A 17,299-nucleotide genomic window follows, 5' to 3' on the forward strand; every position below is an offset into this window, starting at 1 on the left:
TGGTGAGCTCAGTAATCACAAAGGGACTGGTATTCCAAGGAAGATCTCCACTTCTGATGAAAGAAGAATTTTCATCATAATGAAGAAAAATCCCCAAATGTATGTCTGACAGACCAGAAACATTCTTCAGGAGGCAGGTGTGAATATGTCAATTACCACAGAAATACAGAGCTTACACTGCAAGATGCAAACTATAGAAAAGGATGCAAGCTTTGGATCTTGGGCATTTCCTTTATAACTCCATACTTTTTTGCTATCACTCTGATGCAGATTAATCTTGGACTCATCTGTCCTCAAGACCTTTTTCCAGAATTCTGTCGGCTCTTTTAAATACTTTTTGGAAAACAGTAATCTGGTCATCCTTTCTGTGGCTAACTGGTGGTTTGCATCTTGGAGTGTAGCCTCTGTATTTCTTCTTCTGCAGACAGAAGTCATTGATATATCCACACCTGCCTCTTGAAGAGTGTTTCTGATCTCTTGGACAAATATTTGGGGATTTTTCTTCATGATGATGAGAGTTCTTCTGTCATCAGCAGTGGAGATCTTCCTTGGAATACCAGCCCCTTTGCAGTTACTGACCTCACCATTTCGCTCTTTTTTTCTTAATGATATTCCAAACAATTGATTTTGGTAACCCTAAGGTTTAGGTGATGTCTCTTATTTTTCCTTATTTTTCAGCCTCTTAATAGCTTCTTTGTCTTTCATTGACACAACTCTTGTCCTCGTGTTGAAAAATGGCAATTACAGGCTCCAAAGGTGATCAAAAGCTTAGAAGCAAGCTATATCTGCACCAATGAAGCAATTAAACATACCTGCATACTCACCAACTCATCATCTGTGAAGGCAAATGTCCCAAACTGAAATGAGAGGACCATGCATAAAATCTGCTGTAATTTTCAAATGATCAAACCATAATGTATACCAATAATCTTGAATAAAATCTGGAATGTACACTTTAATTACATGTGAATTGTTTGATTACAAATTTAAAAATGTGGAGCAAAGGAGCAAATAAAGGAAAAAATGGCTTATGTCCCAAATATTATGGAGGGAACTGAATGAATTTTATTTTAAAAAAACCAGTAACATGTTTTCAAGTTGCACACAATTCCATATCAATACGAAAAATATACTTGGCTTCAAGTCCTCCACACATTTCTCTGAACACTTTTGGTTCATTATGACTTCTATTTTATGAAATCACCCAAGTTTTATTTTTTGGGGATTCAAATTTTGAATCTCAATGGGTTCATCAGTTTTGGTTCAGTCTTCATAAAACAAGCTCATGGGAGGGGAATTTCAAGCCACATACTTCATAGGAAAAGAGCAGAACTTCCCCCAAGACCCAGACATTGGTCATTATCCTCTCTTTCTCAGCAGGCCACAAAAACAAATACTTATATCAAACACAGTCTTTCATTAAATATGCATTTTGAACCCATGACGTCTCTCAGTCTGTATCACCAAGCAGGGAGCTGCGGTGACTTTGCTCCTAGGAAAGTCAGACATATGTGAGTAGGGGAAATTTTTAATGATTATGATTTTTTTTTCCTGTAAGTTTTTATCATGGGACCAGAACCTCCTCCAATCATAAATGAGGTTAAGCTGATCTTCTACACAAATACATTTAGTTAAAATCAATTCCTATTATTCAAGGATCTGGTTTCAAATATACTTATAAACTATAGTGGTAAGATAAGCAGTATCATAATACAGATAGAAATCTGAACATTCTCATATCTTAGGTTCTCATTTTGGAACCCTGGGTTATTCCTGTACTTAAATGGAAAAGGTCTTATTTGATCACATTAGAAATATTTCTCCCCTGAGTGCATGTGTATTCAGTATGTGTTAGTTGTCAGCTTCAGTATTTGCTTCTGCCAACCCTCTTCAAATTGATGTGCACACTTAGGGTACAAATGGGGTAGAATTCATAACTGCAGCAAGGGCATTAGATTTTTTTACCTGACTATTGCACTGTTCACAAGATCCAAGTGTTATGGACACTCTAATTCCTTGAAAAAGTAAATTCACATCACAGCAGATTATTCTGTTTATTAAGCTTGTGCTGGTTCTTTTAAACAGCAATGAAGTTAGTCCTGCGAGCCACTATCCGTGTATCTTTAAGTATTCATCTTACTGCCTTAACCAGTCCTGCCAAATTCAAAAAATACTTAATGTTGCACCATCAATTACTTGAAAGACTGTTGTTGAGAAACCAATAGGCTTTTATTCACTTAAGAACAACAGCACATCCATACTGTTCGATCGTCCTGCACTGAGCTTTATACAGGACCCTGTGGGGAAGGTCCAAAGTACAAATGGCCAATAGGTGTGCCTGACCAGACAACCGTGCACAACAGTAGTTTACCACATTCATCCATTGTTTTTAAAGAGTCCAGTGGGGGTGAAGTGGAACTTACAGGGTTACAAATTCAAAAGTCACAAATTCAGTCTTTTAGGCAGTCTGGTTGTCCACTGGGACCGTCGTAGAACCAATTGCAGCTGCGATGCAGCGGTGGGGTCCTGGACGGTCTTGGGTGCCTGTACGTACACATCAGTGTTCTGCTGGTGGATAGTCTCGAGGCAGAGGTAGGGTACCAGGAGTCAGATGCATCGTGTGTGTTCAATGGTAAGGATTTGTGGGGTGATCAGCAGTGGTCTCCAGGCCCCTGAGAGAGCTATGTCCCTGACACCTTTGTGTTGGTCAGGGTATGCCATGTAGGCATATTGGGGGTTGGCATGGAGGAGGTGGACCCTTTCAACCGGGGGGGGGGGGGGTCAGACTTGTGGCTCCTCACATGATTCCAGAGTAGGACTGGCCCTGGGGACATCAGCCACGCCAGTAATGTGGCCCCTGTCGCAGATTTCCTGGGAAAGGAAAACATACATTCATGCAGTATGGCATTTGTGGCAATATATAGCAGGGACCTGATAGAGGGGAGTGCCTCTGGGAGGATCTCTTGCCAGCGGGAAACTGGAAGGCCCTTAGACCGAAAGGCCAGGAGAACTGCTTTCCAAATCATAGCATTCTCCCTCCCCTAGTAAACAGGTACTGGCGCAACTCATCACTCATAAAGGAGTCACTGTGGGTATTACTGGGGAAGACAGAGTGAAGAGGCTGCACAGGGGCTTGACGACTGTGGCAGCAGTCATGTCTGAGCAGGGGATGGCAAATGGGAATATTCGGCGATGATGTTAAGAAAATACATGTTGCAGTTAGTGGAGGGAAAAGGTCCTTTAAAACTGACACCGAGTCACTCAAAGGGGCAGGTGCTCAGAGCAGACCTGGCAGTTGTCATGGACTTGTTCTTATTGATGGAGTACAGCAGGTTGCGAGCTTTGACAAAAATGTAAAAACCTGATATATCCGGGGTAACAGAGATCGCTGTGGAGGTTTTGAAGCCGGTCGATCTGTGCACTGGCACTGGTACTGTGAGACAGGGTGTCTGGTGGCTCATTAAGATTCCCTGGCTGGTACAAGATATCGTAATTGTAGATGGACAGTTCAATCCTCCACCTCAGTATTTTGTCATTTTTGATTTTGCCCCATTGCTGATTGTTAAACATGAACGTAATTGCGCGTTGATCAGTCAGCAGGATGAATTTCTTACCAGTCAGGTAATGGTGCCAGTGGTGCACTGCCTTGACAATAGCTTGGGCCTCTTTCTCAACCGAGGAGTGTTGAATTTCAGGGCAATGTAGGGTACGGGAAAAAATGTGCCTGGTTTAAGGGTGGTTGCCAGGATGAAGTCTAGCATGTGGCTTTCCACCTGAAACTGGGTGGATTCGTTCACATTGTGGCCTTGGTGATGTTAGACTTGATGCAGTTGAAGGCTGCACAAGCCTCCTCCACCAGAGAGAAGGATGTAGATTTGATAAGAGGGTGAGTCTTGTCTGCATAATTAGGGACCCATTGAGCATAATAGAAGAACAACCCAAAGCACCCTTTCTGGGCCTTGAGGCCACGTGGAAGGAGGGAGCTCTCAGAGTGGCCCCATGCAGTCAAGGTCGGGCCAATGACTCCATTCTCCATGACAGCCAAGGATGGTAAGGCAGGTTATGTGAAACACGCACTTGGCCTTATTATATGTAAGGTTAAGGAGCTTGGCTGTTTCAAAAATTTCTGGACATTGGCGTCATGGTTTTGCAAGTAGTGACCGCAGATGGTGACGTTGTTGAGGTACAGGAAAGTGGCCTGTGGTCCATCTCCCGCTGGAAGACCGAGATGCTGTTTGTGACACCGAAGGGGACCCGCAAGAAGTGGTAGAGATAGCCATTTGCCTTGAACCCCATGTACTGGTGCTCCTCTGGGCGGATAGGGCATGCCAACTTCAGGATGATGGTTGAAAAGACCAGATACTGGGCAATTTAGTTGACCATGCCGGTGATGCGTGGGAGGGGGTATGCATCCGATTGCGTGTATCTGTTGACTTTAGTCAATGACCATCCTGTTTCATTTCTCCATTCTGCACTACCACTACCTGTGTTCTCCAAGGGCTGGTGCTGCATTCAATAATCCCTTCTTTGAGTAAGTGCTGTACCTCTCCCTGGATGAAGGCCCTGTCCCTAGCACTGTACTGTCTACTTTTGGTGGCGAAGGGTTTACAGTCAAGAGTGAGGTTGGTGACTAACAACGGCATGCAATTTCAAGTGTGGAGAGCCCGCAGATCATGTGTGGTGAGTGGTTGGGTTGTTGGCCATATACAAAAGGGGGTTGTGAAGGGTGGGTGGTGCACAGTGGTTGGTTCGAAAATTACCGGTTATATACAGTGAGGGGTGGATGGGGCCCATTGAACTTGTCACGCTTTTAAGTTGACACTGAAAATCCAGTCCCAATAGCACAGCAGCAAAGACCTGCAGCATTACCAACAGTCTAAGGTTTTTATATCAGTACCCCGCACCATTAGAGTCACTAAGCCTTGGACATCCACTGTGTGTGACCTAAATCCCAAGGAGGCATCTGGTTCACCAACAATACTGTAAGGGAAAGGCACCACAATGTGCCTGGGTGTCCATGCTGCCGCTATCAAATAAGCAACTCTTCAGATGGCCGTTTATCTGAATATCCATCACTGACCTGGTGAGTTGATATGGGCTGTCCTGTTTGAGTGTAACAGAGGCCAGTGTCAGATCGCTGCACATCGCTGTTGTGGAAGACAGTGGTGTCCAAGATGGTGACCCCCAGAGCCTGCACATGGTGCAGCTGGATCCCAAAGATGGAATCTAAGGTGGCGGCCTCCACAGACCGCACACGGTGCTGCTGCATCCCGAAGATGGCGCCCAAGATGGTAGCCCCCACAGATCGTACATGGCGCTGCTGGCCCCAGGCAATGATAGTGTCCAGGACGGCTGCCCCTACGATCCGCACGCAGCACTGCTAGGAAGAGGTTTTGACTTACATACTTTGGCATAATGGCCCTTCTTCCTACAGCTGGAGCATATTGAATCCTTCGCTGGGCAGCGTTTCCTCTGGTGCTTGCTCAGGCTGTAGAAGTAGCACTTTGGGTGCTCCCGTAACATTGCGGCTGTGGTTGGGTTGCACCGGAGCCAGATGAAAGCAATGGGAAGTAATTGCGGAGCACTGCTGCCGTGGTTGAGTTGTTAATGGAGTAAAGGGGTGGCACTCGGAGTAACCAGGAGATGGCCACTTTGTCGGCTGAGTAGGTCTCCATGTTCTGGAGGGCCACCTCTAGCGTATCTGCCAGCTCGACTGTGTTCCCCTTGCTCCAAGTTTCTCTGATTGATGTAGTTCGACCTGATCCCCACGACGTAGGCGTCCCGGATCAGATCCTCTGTTTACTCACCGGCGGATACAGCCTTGCATTCACAGGCCCTGGTGAGGGCTTGCAGGGCCCGAAGATATTTGGCATTGGACTCTCCAGGTGGTTGTTTGCAGGTCATTAGAAGGTGTCTGGTGTAGACGACATTAATCTTCTGCAGATACTGTCCCTTGACTATGTCCATGGGTTCTTGGTATGATGTAGCATCCTTGATTATGGAATACAACAGGGTGCCAATTCAGGAGTGCAGCACTTGTAGCTTATTGGTCTCTGATTGCACAATGGTAGAGGAAACCTGCTTCAAAACAGCACAGGCAGAGCTCAAAGTTGGTGGATGCCTCAGGTGATTGAGGGTCAATCTTCAGCTTTTCTGGCTTCAGAATTTGCTCCAATGTTAAAAATAAACTAAGTGAATAAAATTGATGCACCATCAATTACTCAAAAGACTGTTGTTGAAAAACCAATAGGTCTTTATTCACTTAAGAACAATGGCACATCCATACTGTTTGACTATTTTGTACTGAGGAGGGGGCTGTGGAACAGTCACTTTTATACAGGAGCCTGTGGAACGGGCCACAGCTACAATTGACCAATAGGTGTGCCTGACCAGATAATTATGCATAACAGTGGTTTACCACACTCAGTGTGACCTCCAAGGGACTTGCAGTGACTTAAAATAATTTCCTATGAAGCATTGCCTGTATGCTCCCTTCTACCTGATGGATTTCCTCACATCTTCTTCCTACACTGAACTTCCCCTGCCAAGCCTTAACTCACTCCATTCACCAGCCTATTTTCCATTATTCTCTTCTGCAATTACAAGCTGAGTCAACTGTAAATCCTAGAACTATGTTGTAGGTTTTCATATCTGAGGATGTAATCATCTAGCATGGTGATTTGTCCAGAGAACAGTGTCTCTCCACACTCAGAATGATATAGATCAACTTCCCTACCAACAATCCTCCGCTGCCTTAAAAATGTGAAACAGTAAAATCACACTACATTCAAGGTGAAGTCTATTGTTCAACTGTGGGCACTGCCAACTGCATTATTAATTACCTCTATGAGACTGCCTCTCTCCATTTTACTGTTCCCATGATTTTACATACTGCCATATGAGCTCAGGAAGACAACTTGGTCACCATGGATGGGTTGGGTGAAAGCCTGTCTCTCTGCTAGGCAACTCCAGGATTCTAACTATTGTGGAAATTTATCCTTTAGCATAAAAAGGCTAGAGACTTGCATCTGGTCCAAGTAATCTTAGGTTCGATACAGAAGGTTGATACATCCTCTCAATTACTATCCAGTAGCTCTCAGTCTGGGTCAATTGTCATCAATCACTTAATTGTTGGCCCTTGAAAACTGCTTGTGCCAAGACAATACCAGTAATTAATGAATATTTACTGGACAGAATATTTCACCTTCAAGAGATTGGGAGAAGCTCGATGGCTGTTAAAGGGAAGTAGAGAAACAGGGAAGAAAATATAATTACAGACAAAAGTATTATAAAGTGATCACCTGAACACGTCCCCAAATTCTAAAGGGGATGCCCATGTTTAAGAAGTATTTTCTCCATTTACCACAAATCCAAGCCTCTCAATCCCACACAAAAGACAGGTCAGGTATTGGGCAAATTCATCACTAATGCTTTGCTGTGGTTGCTAAGCAACACCACACCAACCTACAGTTGCATCTACATAAGCACAAGGATAAATTGTTTCTTTCACACATTGGTTGGCTCAGCTGACAATTCCATACTGAGACAATGCAGCAGAGATTGGTATGTGTGGCAGTAGTTTGCTAAGTGTAAAATAGAAGGAGCTGTACAGTTTAAGAGTGGAACAACCTGCATCCAGAATATGCAGACACAGGCCTTTCTGTTAAAAATATACGTCTGAGTTTTTAAGGCATTCTGGATGCAAAAGCAGATTTCTGAACTGTTGATGAGTGGGAACCAACTTAATAGCCAGTGGGTGGATTATTTTCTGAAAGTAAAGAATATCACATTGTGCTGGTGGCTGGAGAATAATTACTATTATATACAGAGGAAACTTGGGACTATTTTATACTGAAGCATGAACACTGCAAGACTGTAAGAGTCGCTTCCCCAGATTAGTTGGCCAACTATTCTCTCCTCGATTTTTTTGAACTTGCATTTTGCTGCCATGTTCTTTAGCCTTGTGAGGAAATTATCTACTGACTCATCATGCTCTTGTTTTAATCCCTGGAACTCATATCGCTTTATTCTATGGTTGGATTTCGGTTCCAGATGAGAGGAAATTTTTTCTAATATCCTTTCTGGGTTATTTTCTTCCTCTTCAGCCAGCTCCCAGCTATTAAACAGGTCTCGTCCTTGCTCCCCCATCCAAAGAAAGGTGTAATTAACCTTTTTCTCTGGTGTGATTCCCTTGAGGAGACTTTTGAATGCCAGGTTGCACTTCTACTTGAACTTATTAAAAGCCTCTATGTGGTCATCAGCTTCCCAGTCCATGACTGGGTGTAATGTTGTTGCTGCTGCTGTGGCCATTTTCTTCTCCAGCTGTGGTAGTCAGGTAATGCTGCTTTTTTCTTTGTTTCCTTCTCTTCGTGTTTATTTTGGTTTATAGGGATTTATTTTTCTATATGGCGTGGGTTTCTTTCAATCCCACTGCTGTCACCATTATTATGTCCTCGGTTGTACCATCGGAGGTCTTAATAAACTCTAAGAAAAGCTTGTGATTTTAGAGCACAAACTTTTACTCACATCTCAGGCTGCTGGTCATGTATTCATACACTGTCTCACTGAGCATGCTCACCACTTAAGTGTGAAGCAGCTCTTACAGTCTTGCAGTGTTCATGCACCAGCATAAAATAGTACCAAGTTTCCTCTGTACATCACAGAACAGGGACGACATATCCCTGGAGAATGTGTATTGCTGGCTGGGTCTCGGCTGATAATACCAGAGAGAAAATGAAAAAAGAAATTCTCCAGAAATTACACAAAGGCCACATGGGAATGGAAAAATGCAAACTTAGAGCAAAGTCAGCAGTTTACTGGATAGGCACAGGGAGAGCTGCGGCGGCCTCGGCCCCAGTCCGGGCAGTATGGACCGACCTAGGAGGGGAGGCAGATCCCTCCAGTCCGGGTAAGAAACCTGCATAGGAGAAGGCCACTCCGATATAAAACCTACGACCCGAGGACCTCGCTGCCACGTCCCAGCTTGCTCGGCCACGGCACACGAACCATGGGTGTAAAGGGTGGGGCCAGTACTGCGCGCACTGCACTCCACCTAAAAGCTCCTTTGCGCAGGCGAGAGGACAGGTCCACGTCCTCCCCCTCCACGTCCTCCCCCTCCACGTCCTCCCCCTCCACGTCCTCCCCCTCCACGTCCTCCCCCTCCACGTCCTCCCCCTCCACGTCCTCCCCCTCCACGTCCTCCCCCTCCACGTCCTCCCCCTCCACGTCCTCCCCCTCCACGTCCTCCCCCTCCACGTCCTCCCCCTCCACGTCCTCCCCCTCCACGTCCTCCCCCTCCACGTCCTCCCCCTCCACGTCCTCCCCCTCCACGTCCTCCCCCTCCACGTCCTCCCCCTCCACGTCCTCCCCCTCCACGTCCTCCCCCTCCACGTCCTCCCCCTCCACGTCCTCCCCCTCCACGTCCTCCCCCTCCACGTCCTCCCCCTCCACGTCCTCCCCCTCCACGTCCTCCCCCTCCACGTCCTCCCCCTCAAAAGATGCTCACAAACTCAAGCTAGCATGCTGGAACATCAGAACCATGCTAGACAAGGCTGACAGCCACCGACCTGAACATCGGTCTGCCCTCATTGCACATGAACTCCTCAGACTTGACATCGACATAGCCGCTCTCAGTGAAGTCCGCCTGGCAGATGTAGGCAGCCTCCAAGAACGCGGCGCGGGCTACACACTCTACTGGTCTGGCAAGCCTTCGGATGAACGACGCCTATCTGGTGTAGGCTTCATGGTCAAGAACTTCATTGCCTCCAAACTCGAAAACCTTCCGACAGGCCACTCGGACCGAATCATGTCCATGCGACTCCCCCTTCAAAACAAGCGTTGCATCACCCTCATCAGTGTCTATGCTCCAACCCTCCAGGCGGAACCAGCAGAAAAGGACAAGTTCTACATCGACCTGCGCAACCTCATCCAAAGCACCTGTACAGCCGACAAGGTTGTCATCCTTGGCGACTTCAACGCTCGCGTCGGCAAAGACTCAGAAACCTGGCCAGGAATCCTGGGCAAGCATGGCGGCGGCAAGTGCAACGACAATGGGCGCCTCCTGTTGGAGCTCTGCGCAGAACAGCGGCTTGTCATTACAAACACCCTTTTTCAGCAGAGGGACAGCCTTAAGACTACCTGGATGCATCCCCAATCCAAACACTGGCACCTCCTGGACTACATCCTGGTGCGAGAAAGTGACAAACGAGATGTGCTCCACACCAGGGTCTTGCCCAGCGCGGAATGCCACACTGACCACCGGCTGGTTCGCTGCAAGCTCAACCTTCACTTCAAGCCAAAGCCCAGGAACAGTAAAGCCCCCAGAAAGAGGTTCAATGTTGGAAACCTGCAGTCAGACGAAGCGAGAGGAAACTTCCAGGCAAACCTCAAAGCAAAGCTCGACGATGCAACCCGCCTCACGGACCCGACCCCTGAAACCCTCTGGGATCAGTTGAAGACTACCATACTGCAATCCACTGAAGGGGTACTGGGCTTCTCCTCCAGGAAAAACAAGGACTGGTTTGACGAAAACAGCCAGGAAATCCAGGAGCTGCTGGCAAAGAAGCGAGCTGCCCACCAGGCTCACCTTACAAAGCCGTCCTGTCCAGAGAAGAAACAAGCCTTCCGTCGCGCATGCAGCCATCTTCAGCGCAAACTCCGGGAGATCCAAAATGAGTGGTGGACTAGCCTCGCCAAACGAACCCAGCTCAGCGCGGACATTGGCGACTTCAGGGGTTTCTACGAGGCTCTAAAGGCTGTGTACGGCCCCTCACCCCAAGTCCAAAGCCCGCTGCGCAGCTCAGATGGCAAAGTCCTCCTCAGCGACAAGATCTCCATCCTCAACCGATGGTCAGAACACTTCCAATCTCTTTTCAGTGCTAACCGCTCAGTCCAAGATTCCGCCCTGCTCCAGCTCCGTCAACAGCCCCTAAGGCTAGAGCTGGATGAGGTCCTCACCCAGGATGAGACATATAAGGCAATCGAACAACTGAAAAGTGGCAAAGCAGCAGGTATGGATGGAATGCCCCCAGAGGTCTGGAAGGCTGGTGGCAAAACTCTGCATGCCAAACTGCATGAGTTTTTCAAGCTTTGTTGGGATCAAGGAAAACTGCCTCAGGACCTTCGTGATGCCACCATCATCAACCTGTACAAAAACAAAGGCGAGAAATCAGACTGCTCAAACTACAGGGGAATCACGCTGCTCTCCATTGCAGGCAAAATCTTCGCTAGGATTCTACTAAATAGAATAATACCTAGTGTCGCCCAGAATATTCTCCCAGAATCACAGTGCGGCTTTCGCGCAAACAGAGGAACTACTGACATGGTCTTTGCCCTCAGACAGCTCCAAGAAAAGTGCAGAGAACAAAACAAAGGACTCTACATCAACTTTGTTGACCTCACCAAAGCCTTCGACACCGTGAGCAGGAAAGGGCTTTGGCAAATACTAGAGCGCATCGGATGTCCCCCAAAGTTCCTCAACATGATTATCCAACTGCACAAAAACCAACAAGTTCGGGTCAGATACAGCAATGAGCTCTCTGAACCCTTCTCCATTAACAATGGCGTGAAGCAAGGCTGTGTTCTCGCACCAACCCTCTTTTCAATCTTCTTCAGCATGATGCTGAACCAAGCCATGAAAGACCCCAACAATGAAGACGCTGTTTACATCCGGTACCGCACGGATGGCAGTCTCTTCAATCTGAGGCGCCTGCAAGCTCACACCAAGACACAAGAGAAACTTGTCCGTGAACTACTCTTTGCAGACGATGCCGCTTTAGTTGCCCAATCGGAGCCAGCTCTTCAGCGCTTGACGTCCTGCTTTGCGGAAACTGCCAAAGTGTTTGGCCTGGAAGTCAGCCTGAAGAAAACGGAGGTCCTCCATCAGCCAGCTCCCCACCATGACTACCAGCCCCCCCATATCTCCATCGGGCACACAAAACTCAAAACGGTCAACCAGTTTACCTATCTCGGCTGCACCATTTCATCAGATGCAAGGATCGACAATGAGATAGACAACAGACTCGCCAAGGCAAATAGCGCCTTTGGAAGACTACACAAAAGAGTCTGGAAAAACAACCAACTGAAAAACCTCACAAAGATAAGCATATACAGAGCCGTTGTCATACCCACACTCCTGTTCGGCTCTGAATCATGGGTCCTCTACCGGCATCACCTACGGCTCCTAGAACGCTTCCACCAGCGTTGTCTCCGCTCCATCCTCAACATCCATTGGAGCGCTTTCATCCCTAACGTCGAAGTACTCGAGATGGCAGAGGTCGACAGCTTCGAGTCCACGCTGCTGAAGATCCAGCTGCGCTGGGTGGGTCACGTCTCCAGAATGGAGGACCATCGCATTCCCAAGATCGTGTTATATGGCGAGCTCTCCACTGGCCACCGTGACAGAGGTGCACCAAAGAAAAGGTACAAGGACTGCCTAAAGAAATCTCTTGGTGCCTGCCACATTGACCACCGCCAGTGGGCTGAAAACGCCTCAAACCGTGCATCTTGGCGCCTCACAGTTTGGCGGGCAGCAACCTCCTTTGAAGAAGACCGCAGAGCCCACCTCACTGACAAAAGGCAAAGGAGGAAAAACCCAACACCCAACCCCAACCAACCAATTTTCCCCTGCAGCCGCTGCAACCGTGTCTGCCTGTCCCGCATCGGACTTGTCAGCCACAAACGAGCCTGCAGCTGACGTGGACTTTTACCCCCTCCATAAATCTTCGTCCGCGAAGCCAAGCCAAAGATATACAAGGACATTGAAACATGGTGGCTACATGTCCGGAATGCCAGAAATACACAACAAAAAGAAGAGATGATACCTGCGGATATACCTGCCAGGCCATGACACACAGTAGGAGCAGACCTATTCACAGAAAACCAAGAATGGTATCTGATTGTGTCCTGCTACTACTCCAAATTCCCCTTCATCAGGAAAGTGAAGGACCTGAAAGCATCAACCATCACTGCTGCAGCATGTGCGCTCTTCACAGGGCAGGGGATACCCGAACAAGTGATATGTGACAATGGGACCCAATTCACATTGCGAGAATTCGGAGAAAGAGCTGCAGAATATGGGCTCACCATCACTACTTCATCACCACATTACCCCAAGGGCTATGGATTCATCGAGAGGCACGTACAGACAATTAAACGCACTCTCACAAAGTGTCGAGAGACAAAGGAAGATCCCTATTCTGTCACTGCGAGCAAAACCCTTGAGGGCCAACATGAAATCCCCAGCAGAGCTTCTGAATGGCAGAAAGTACAAGACAACTCTGCCAAGCAAAATTCATCCACCAGCCGACCAAGAGGAAACAAGAAGAAAGTTGACTAACATACAAGAGGAAAGTTGTCAACATTATAACAAACATGCACAAACACTACCAGAACTCTTCGGAGGGCAGCATGTGCATGTTTGAGAGCCAGTGATAAAAACCTGGAGTCCAGCAAAGATGGTTAGAGATGCTGAGACACCAAGGTCATACATCATTGAGACAGAATCTGGCAGGCAGCTGAGATGAGACAGGACCCACATTCAGCCAACACCAGATCTGACACGAAAAGCGCTGGAAGCACCAGCAGTTTCTAAAAATCTAACAACTTGTGAAGGAATACGAGTAGAAACCCCAACCAACAACACCGTAACGACTGAACAGCAAGCAACAGGAGAACCGAGGCAAACACCACCACCCACAAGCATACTAACACCACCGAAACAAACAGACACAACAAGGTCTGAGGTGGAGAAGCAACATCCTGTCACCAGTGCGATTCCGCTGAAAAGAATATAGAACTGCAATTGTATAATTGAAATATTTAATTATTAATGGCAAGTGCAGGTAAAGAAGCAGTAACAATTTATTTTAAAGAAATTTTAAATCTTAATAAATCTTTTAATTTTTAATACATTTTTTAAAGAAGGAGGTATGTTATACAGAGGAAACTTGGGATTATTTTATGCTGGAGCATGAACACTGCAAGACTGTAAGAGCCGCTTCATTTTTGAGTGGTGAGCACGCTCAGTGAGACACAGTGTAAGAGCCACATCACACTGAGTGGTGACAGTGTATGAATACATGACCAGTAACCTGAGATGTGAGTAAAGGTTTGTGCTCTAAACTTACAAGCTTTTCTTAGTGTTTATTAAGACCTCTGATGGTACAACCGAGGACGTAACAATTTACACCAAATGCCATGAGAATTTCAATTTCCCCTCCCTGAGGCCTGCTTCAAGGCTATGCCCTCTTCTAAAGGCTGCACCTGAGAAGGACCACTGCCTTAGAGGTAGATAGTCCACAATTGATGCCCTTATCAAACTATATTCCCTTTGATATGAACAGTGTGTGAATGATCCCAAGGTCTATCTTACAGTCCGGTTTCGTGGTTCAAGCATGGTTGATCTGGCAGTGAGAACTGTGCCCACAAAAAATGAAATCAAAGTTTAGCTAATATTCTAATCCAGATTCACTAATATCTATATGGAGAGGGTGGGGGAATTTCTGAAGATTGTCCAACTCATCCCTTAAAACTTCGCCAGAATGGGCCAATAAAAGAAACCCTGGGATCAACTACCGCGCCCCCCCCCCCCCACCCCCCGTCCTATTTCCAAGGTTGCCAGAGCTTTTCAATAAACATTATAGCACCTCACTGACAAAAGGCAAAGGAGGAAAAACCCAAAACCCAACCCCAACCAACCAACCAATTTTCCCCTGCAGCCGCTGCAACCGTGTCTGCCTGTCCCGCATCAGACTTGTCAGCCACAAACGAGCCTGCAGCTGACGTGGAGGGGGTAACCTCCATAAATCTTCGTCCGCGAAGCCAAGCCAAAGAAGATAGCAAATGGGTGAGAGACCCCTTCAAACATTTTCCACAAATTCTGGATTGACAGAATTCAAAGAGGAATCAATTGTCACAAAAGTAATGCATCACTGAATACCAACACTAATATAGGAACAGGCTACCCAGAACAGTACAAAACAAAAATGATTTATGATCACTCAACTGTTGAGGCAAGGCTGTAAGAGCTCTCTTTGATGAACAAGGAAATACTAACAATTGAAGTAAAGGCTAAAGGCTTTCCCATTGACCCCTGGTTAAACAAACAACCTTTAGTTGAATTTGCACTGAATTTTTTTTTGTGGAGTGAGGGGTGGGGGAGGGGGGAGGACACAGGACATAAATGCTTTGCAAGAGAATGCCAGAGTGCTGAACTTTACGGGAAGGGCACAGCACATAAATGTTCTTCAAGAGAATGCCAGTGCATGCTGAAATTAATCCTGCACTAGCTGATACAGTTCACTGCATCAGAGCTGCTGTTTTGGTCATGCTGGTTTAAGAAACAAAGTGTGCAATTTTAATTTGTTTAATAAGCCTCTTTCACATCATCAATTCTGTGTGGGTTTACCAGCCAATTTAGCAGGTCTGTTCCCAGTAATCGTGCGGTGTGAAACGTCCCAACCTGACAAGGCAAGTTAAATTCCTATTAAATTCAACCTGGGTCATACACTTGGTGGAGGCAAGTGTCAGAGCCTGGATGAGTTAACTCACTAATCGCCTTCTGGCAGTGTGAAAGCACAACTTGTTCTCGCATTGCACTGCTGGAGGCGGCAGCCCCCCTGAAAATGCCGGGTTGTTGATTAACCAGGTAAATCATGGTGCAGTAGGAAAGCTCCCGAGTGCAGCATACCCGGTAAGTTTTCCCGCTTCCCAGGAGGGTTGGCAGTGTGAAAGGGGCTTAAAAGGCTTTGGCTGCTTCTGTAGATGTGAAGATTGAAATCAATAATTTATACTTGGTGACCGAAGCGGTGTTCATATTTTGCCAAACTCTCCAGCTTCCATTGTGATGTGACATACTTGGATGGGGTAATAAAAAAATAAGCTAAAAAAACATCCTGCACAGTAACTTTACAGGCATCATGTTTGGACTGAACCAATGAGCTTTATAAATACAGTAAAACTCCTGGTATTCAGCACCTATAGGGATTGGTAGATGCCGGATAAGTGAATTTTCCGATTGCTTGAGATCACATTGTGGTGATATGTAATTACACCACTAGGTCACCAGGGGTCATCCCGGTGACCTTGTATATAAAGCAGTCCAAAGCTACAGTCTAGCCTTCCAGGTTTGTCTTGCAGAGAGACAAGACCTCTTAGTGTACCTATTAGTTTATTAAAGCTGTCTTATACACACACTGCTGGTGTGGTTATTGTCACACATGTGGCGTGATTGGTGAACAAACAGGTGCACCAATTTTAAACTTCTGTATATTTTTACCTGTTTATTTTCTGCGATTTATTTTGCCGGTTGCTTGAATTCTGTTTAACAGTGGTTTTACTCTAATTCAGTTTCCACAAAACCTCCTTGGTACAAGCTACATAGGTTCAGCAAACAAAAAAAACCTGAATATTTGTTTAATGTAATGCTTGAAAGAGACATGATCTTGGTATTATCCATAGTACATAACAAATATTGCAAGTTCATGAAATTTACATCATGAAACAATGATGACCAAAGATGCCTTGCACTTAAACCATTACTACTTGATGCTGTATCAAGGATATTATGAAAACATTACAAATTGGCAATGGGATGGATGTCTCTCATTTGATAGGTTGTACGTTGCTTGTTGCATTAAATCTGCGTTTTCATAGTGTTCCAACATGGTATCGTACCTGTTCCAAGGCTCTCAAGTACTGTTGAGAGTATACAGCATAGCAAAACATAACGGTAAGAATTGTCACATTGACACATCAGTAAACAAACAATCTACCAAGTTTACTGTGTCACTGGTGATTAAGAATTGTACAACATGGCTGCCATGACTGGTTCTTTTGGGGGCCTCTATATTTATGATTGAGCTCAGAGCCATAGTTTTTGTATGAGGTGAATGGCTTGAAGACTTACAAGTGAACAATATGGTAGAGATCAAAGGATTTGGTGATACAATAAAACAATGGAACATGTCGGCATCGTAAAACAACTGTCTACAATTGGAAAGCAGCAAATGGCATACTAATGAATCTTACTGAACAGAGCAGAGTTCAAAATGTCTTGTTTAAAGATGATGTGCAGAATCTGAAATTGTTAAAGAAGATAAAGTGAAAGCAGGATGTGACAATATGAAAGTACCATTTACGGTAATTAAAGAACGTAGCCTTGCAGTGCCATTTGGCATCATGTTGTACTTGAGTTTATGTGGAGACAAGCACATGAATGAATTCCCAAAGCTATCAGTATGCAAAACTTTTCAATATAAGCTTGCGTATAAAAGTACTGCTGACTCATTTTTAAGATCGA

General features: G+C 46.0%; 2 protein-coding genes across 3 annotated transcripts in view; one reads left to right on the plus strand and one right to left on the minus strand.

The window, feature by feature from the left end:
• Nucleotides 1-17,299, plus strand: part of LOC138755349 (serine incorporator 1-like) — a 217,079-nt gene that overhangs the window by 41,702 nt on the left and 158,078 nt on the right. The window lies entirely within an intron of this gene.
• Nucleotides 1-17,299, minus strand: part of pkia (cAMP-dependent protein kinase inhibitor alpha) — a 73,916-nt gene that overhangs the window by 16,007 nt on the left and 40,610 nt on the right. The window contains exon 1 of one of the 2 annotated variants that reach the window (XM_069921161.1): nucleotides 7,302-7,392. The exons of the other annotated variant lie outside the window; for it this stretch is intronic. Coding sequence (XP_069777262.1) covers nucleotides 7,302-7,337 — 36 coding nt within the window. The 5' untranslated portion in view covers nucleotides 7,338-7,392. Of the gene's footprint in view, nucleotides 1-7,301; nucleotides 7,393-17,299 lie in introns of those variants that run through there. 2 annotated transcript variants of the gene reach the window in all.

This window comes from Narcine bancroftii, chromosome 2 (genome assembly GCF_036971445.1).
Source record: "Narcine bancroftii isolate sNarBan1 chromosome 2, sNarBan1.hap1, whole genome shotgun sequence".
Lineage (NCBI taxonomy): Eukaryota > Metazoa > Chordata > Chondrichthyes > Torpediniformes > Narcinidae > Narcine > Narcine bancroftii.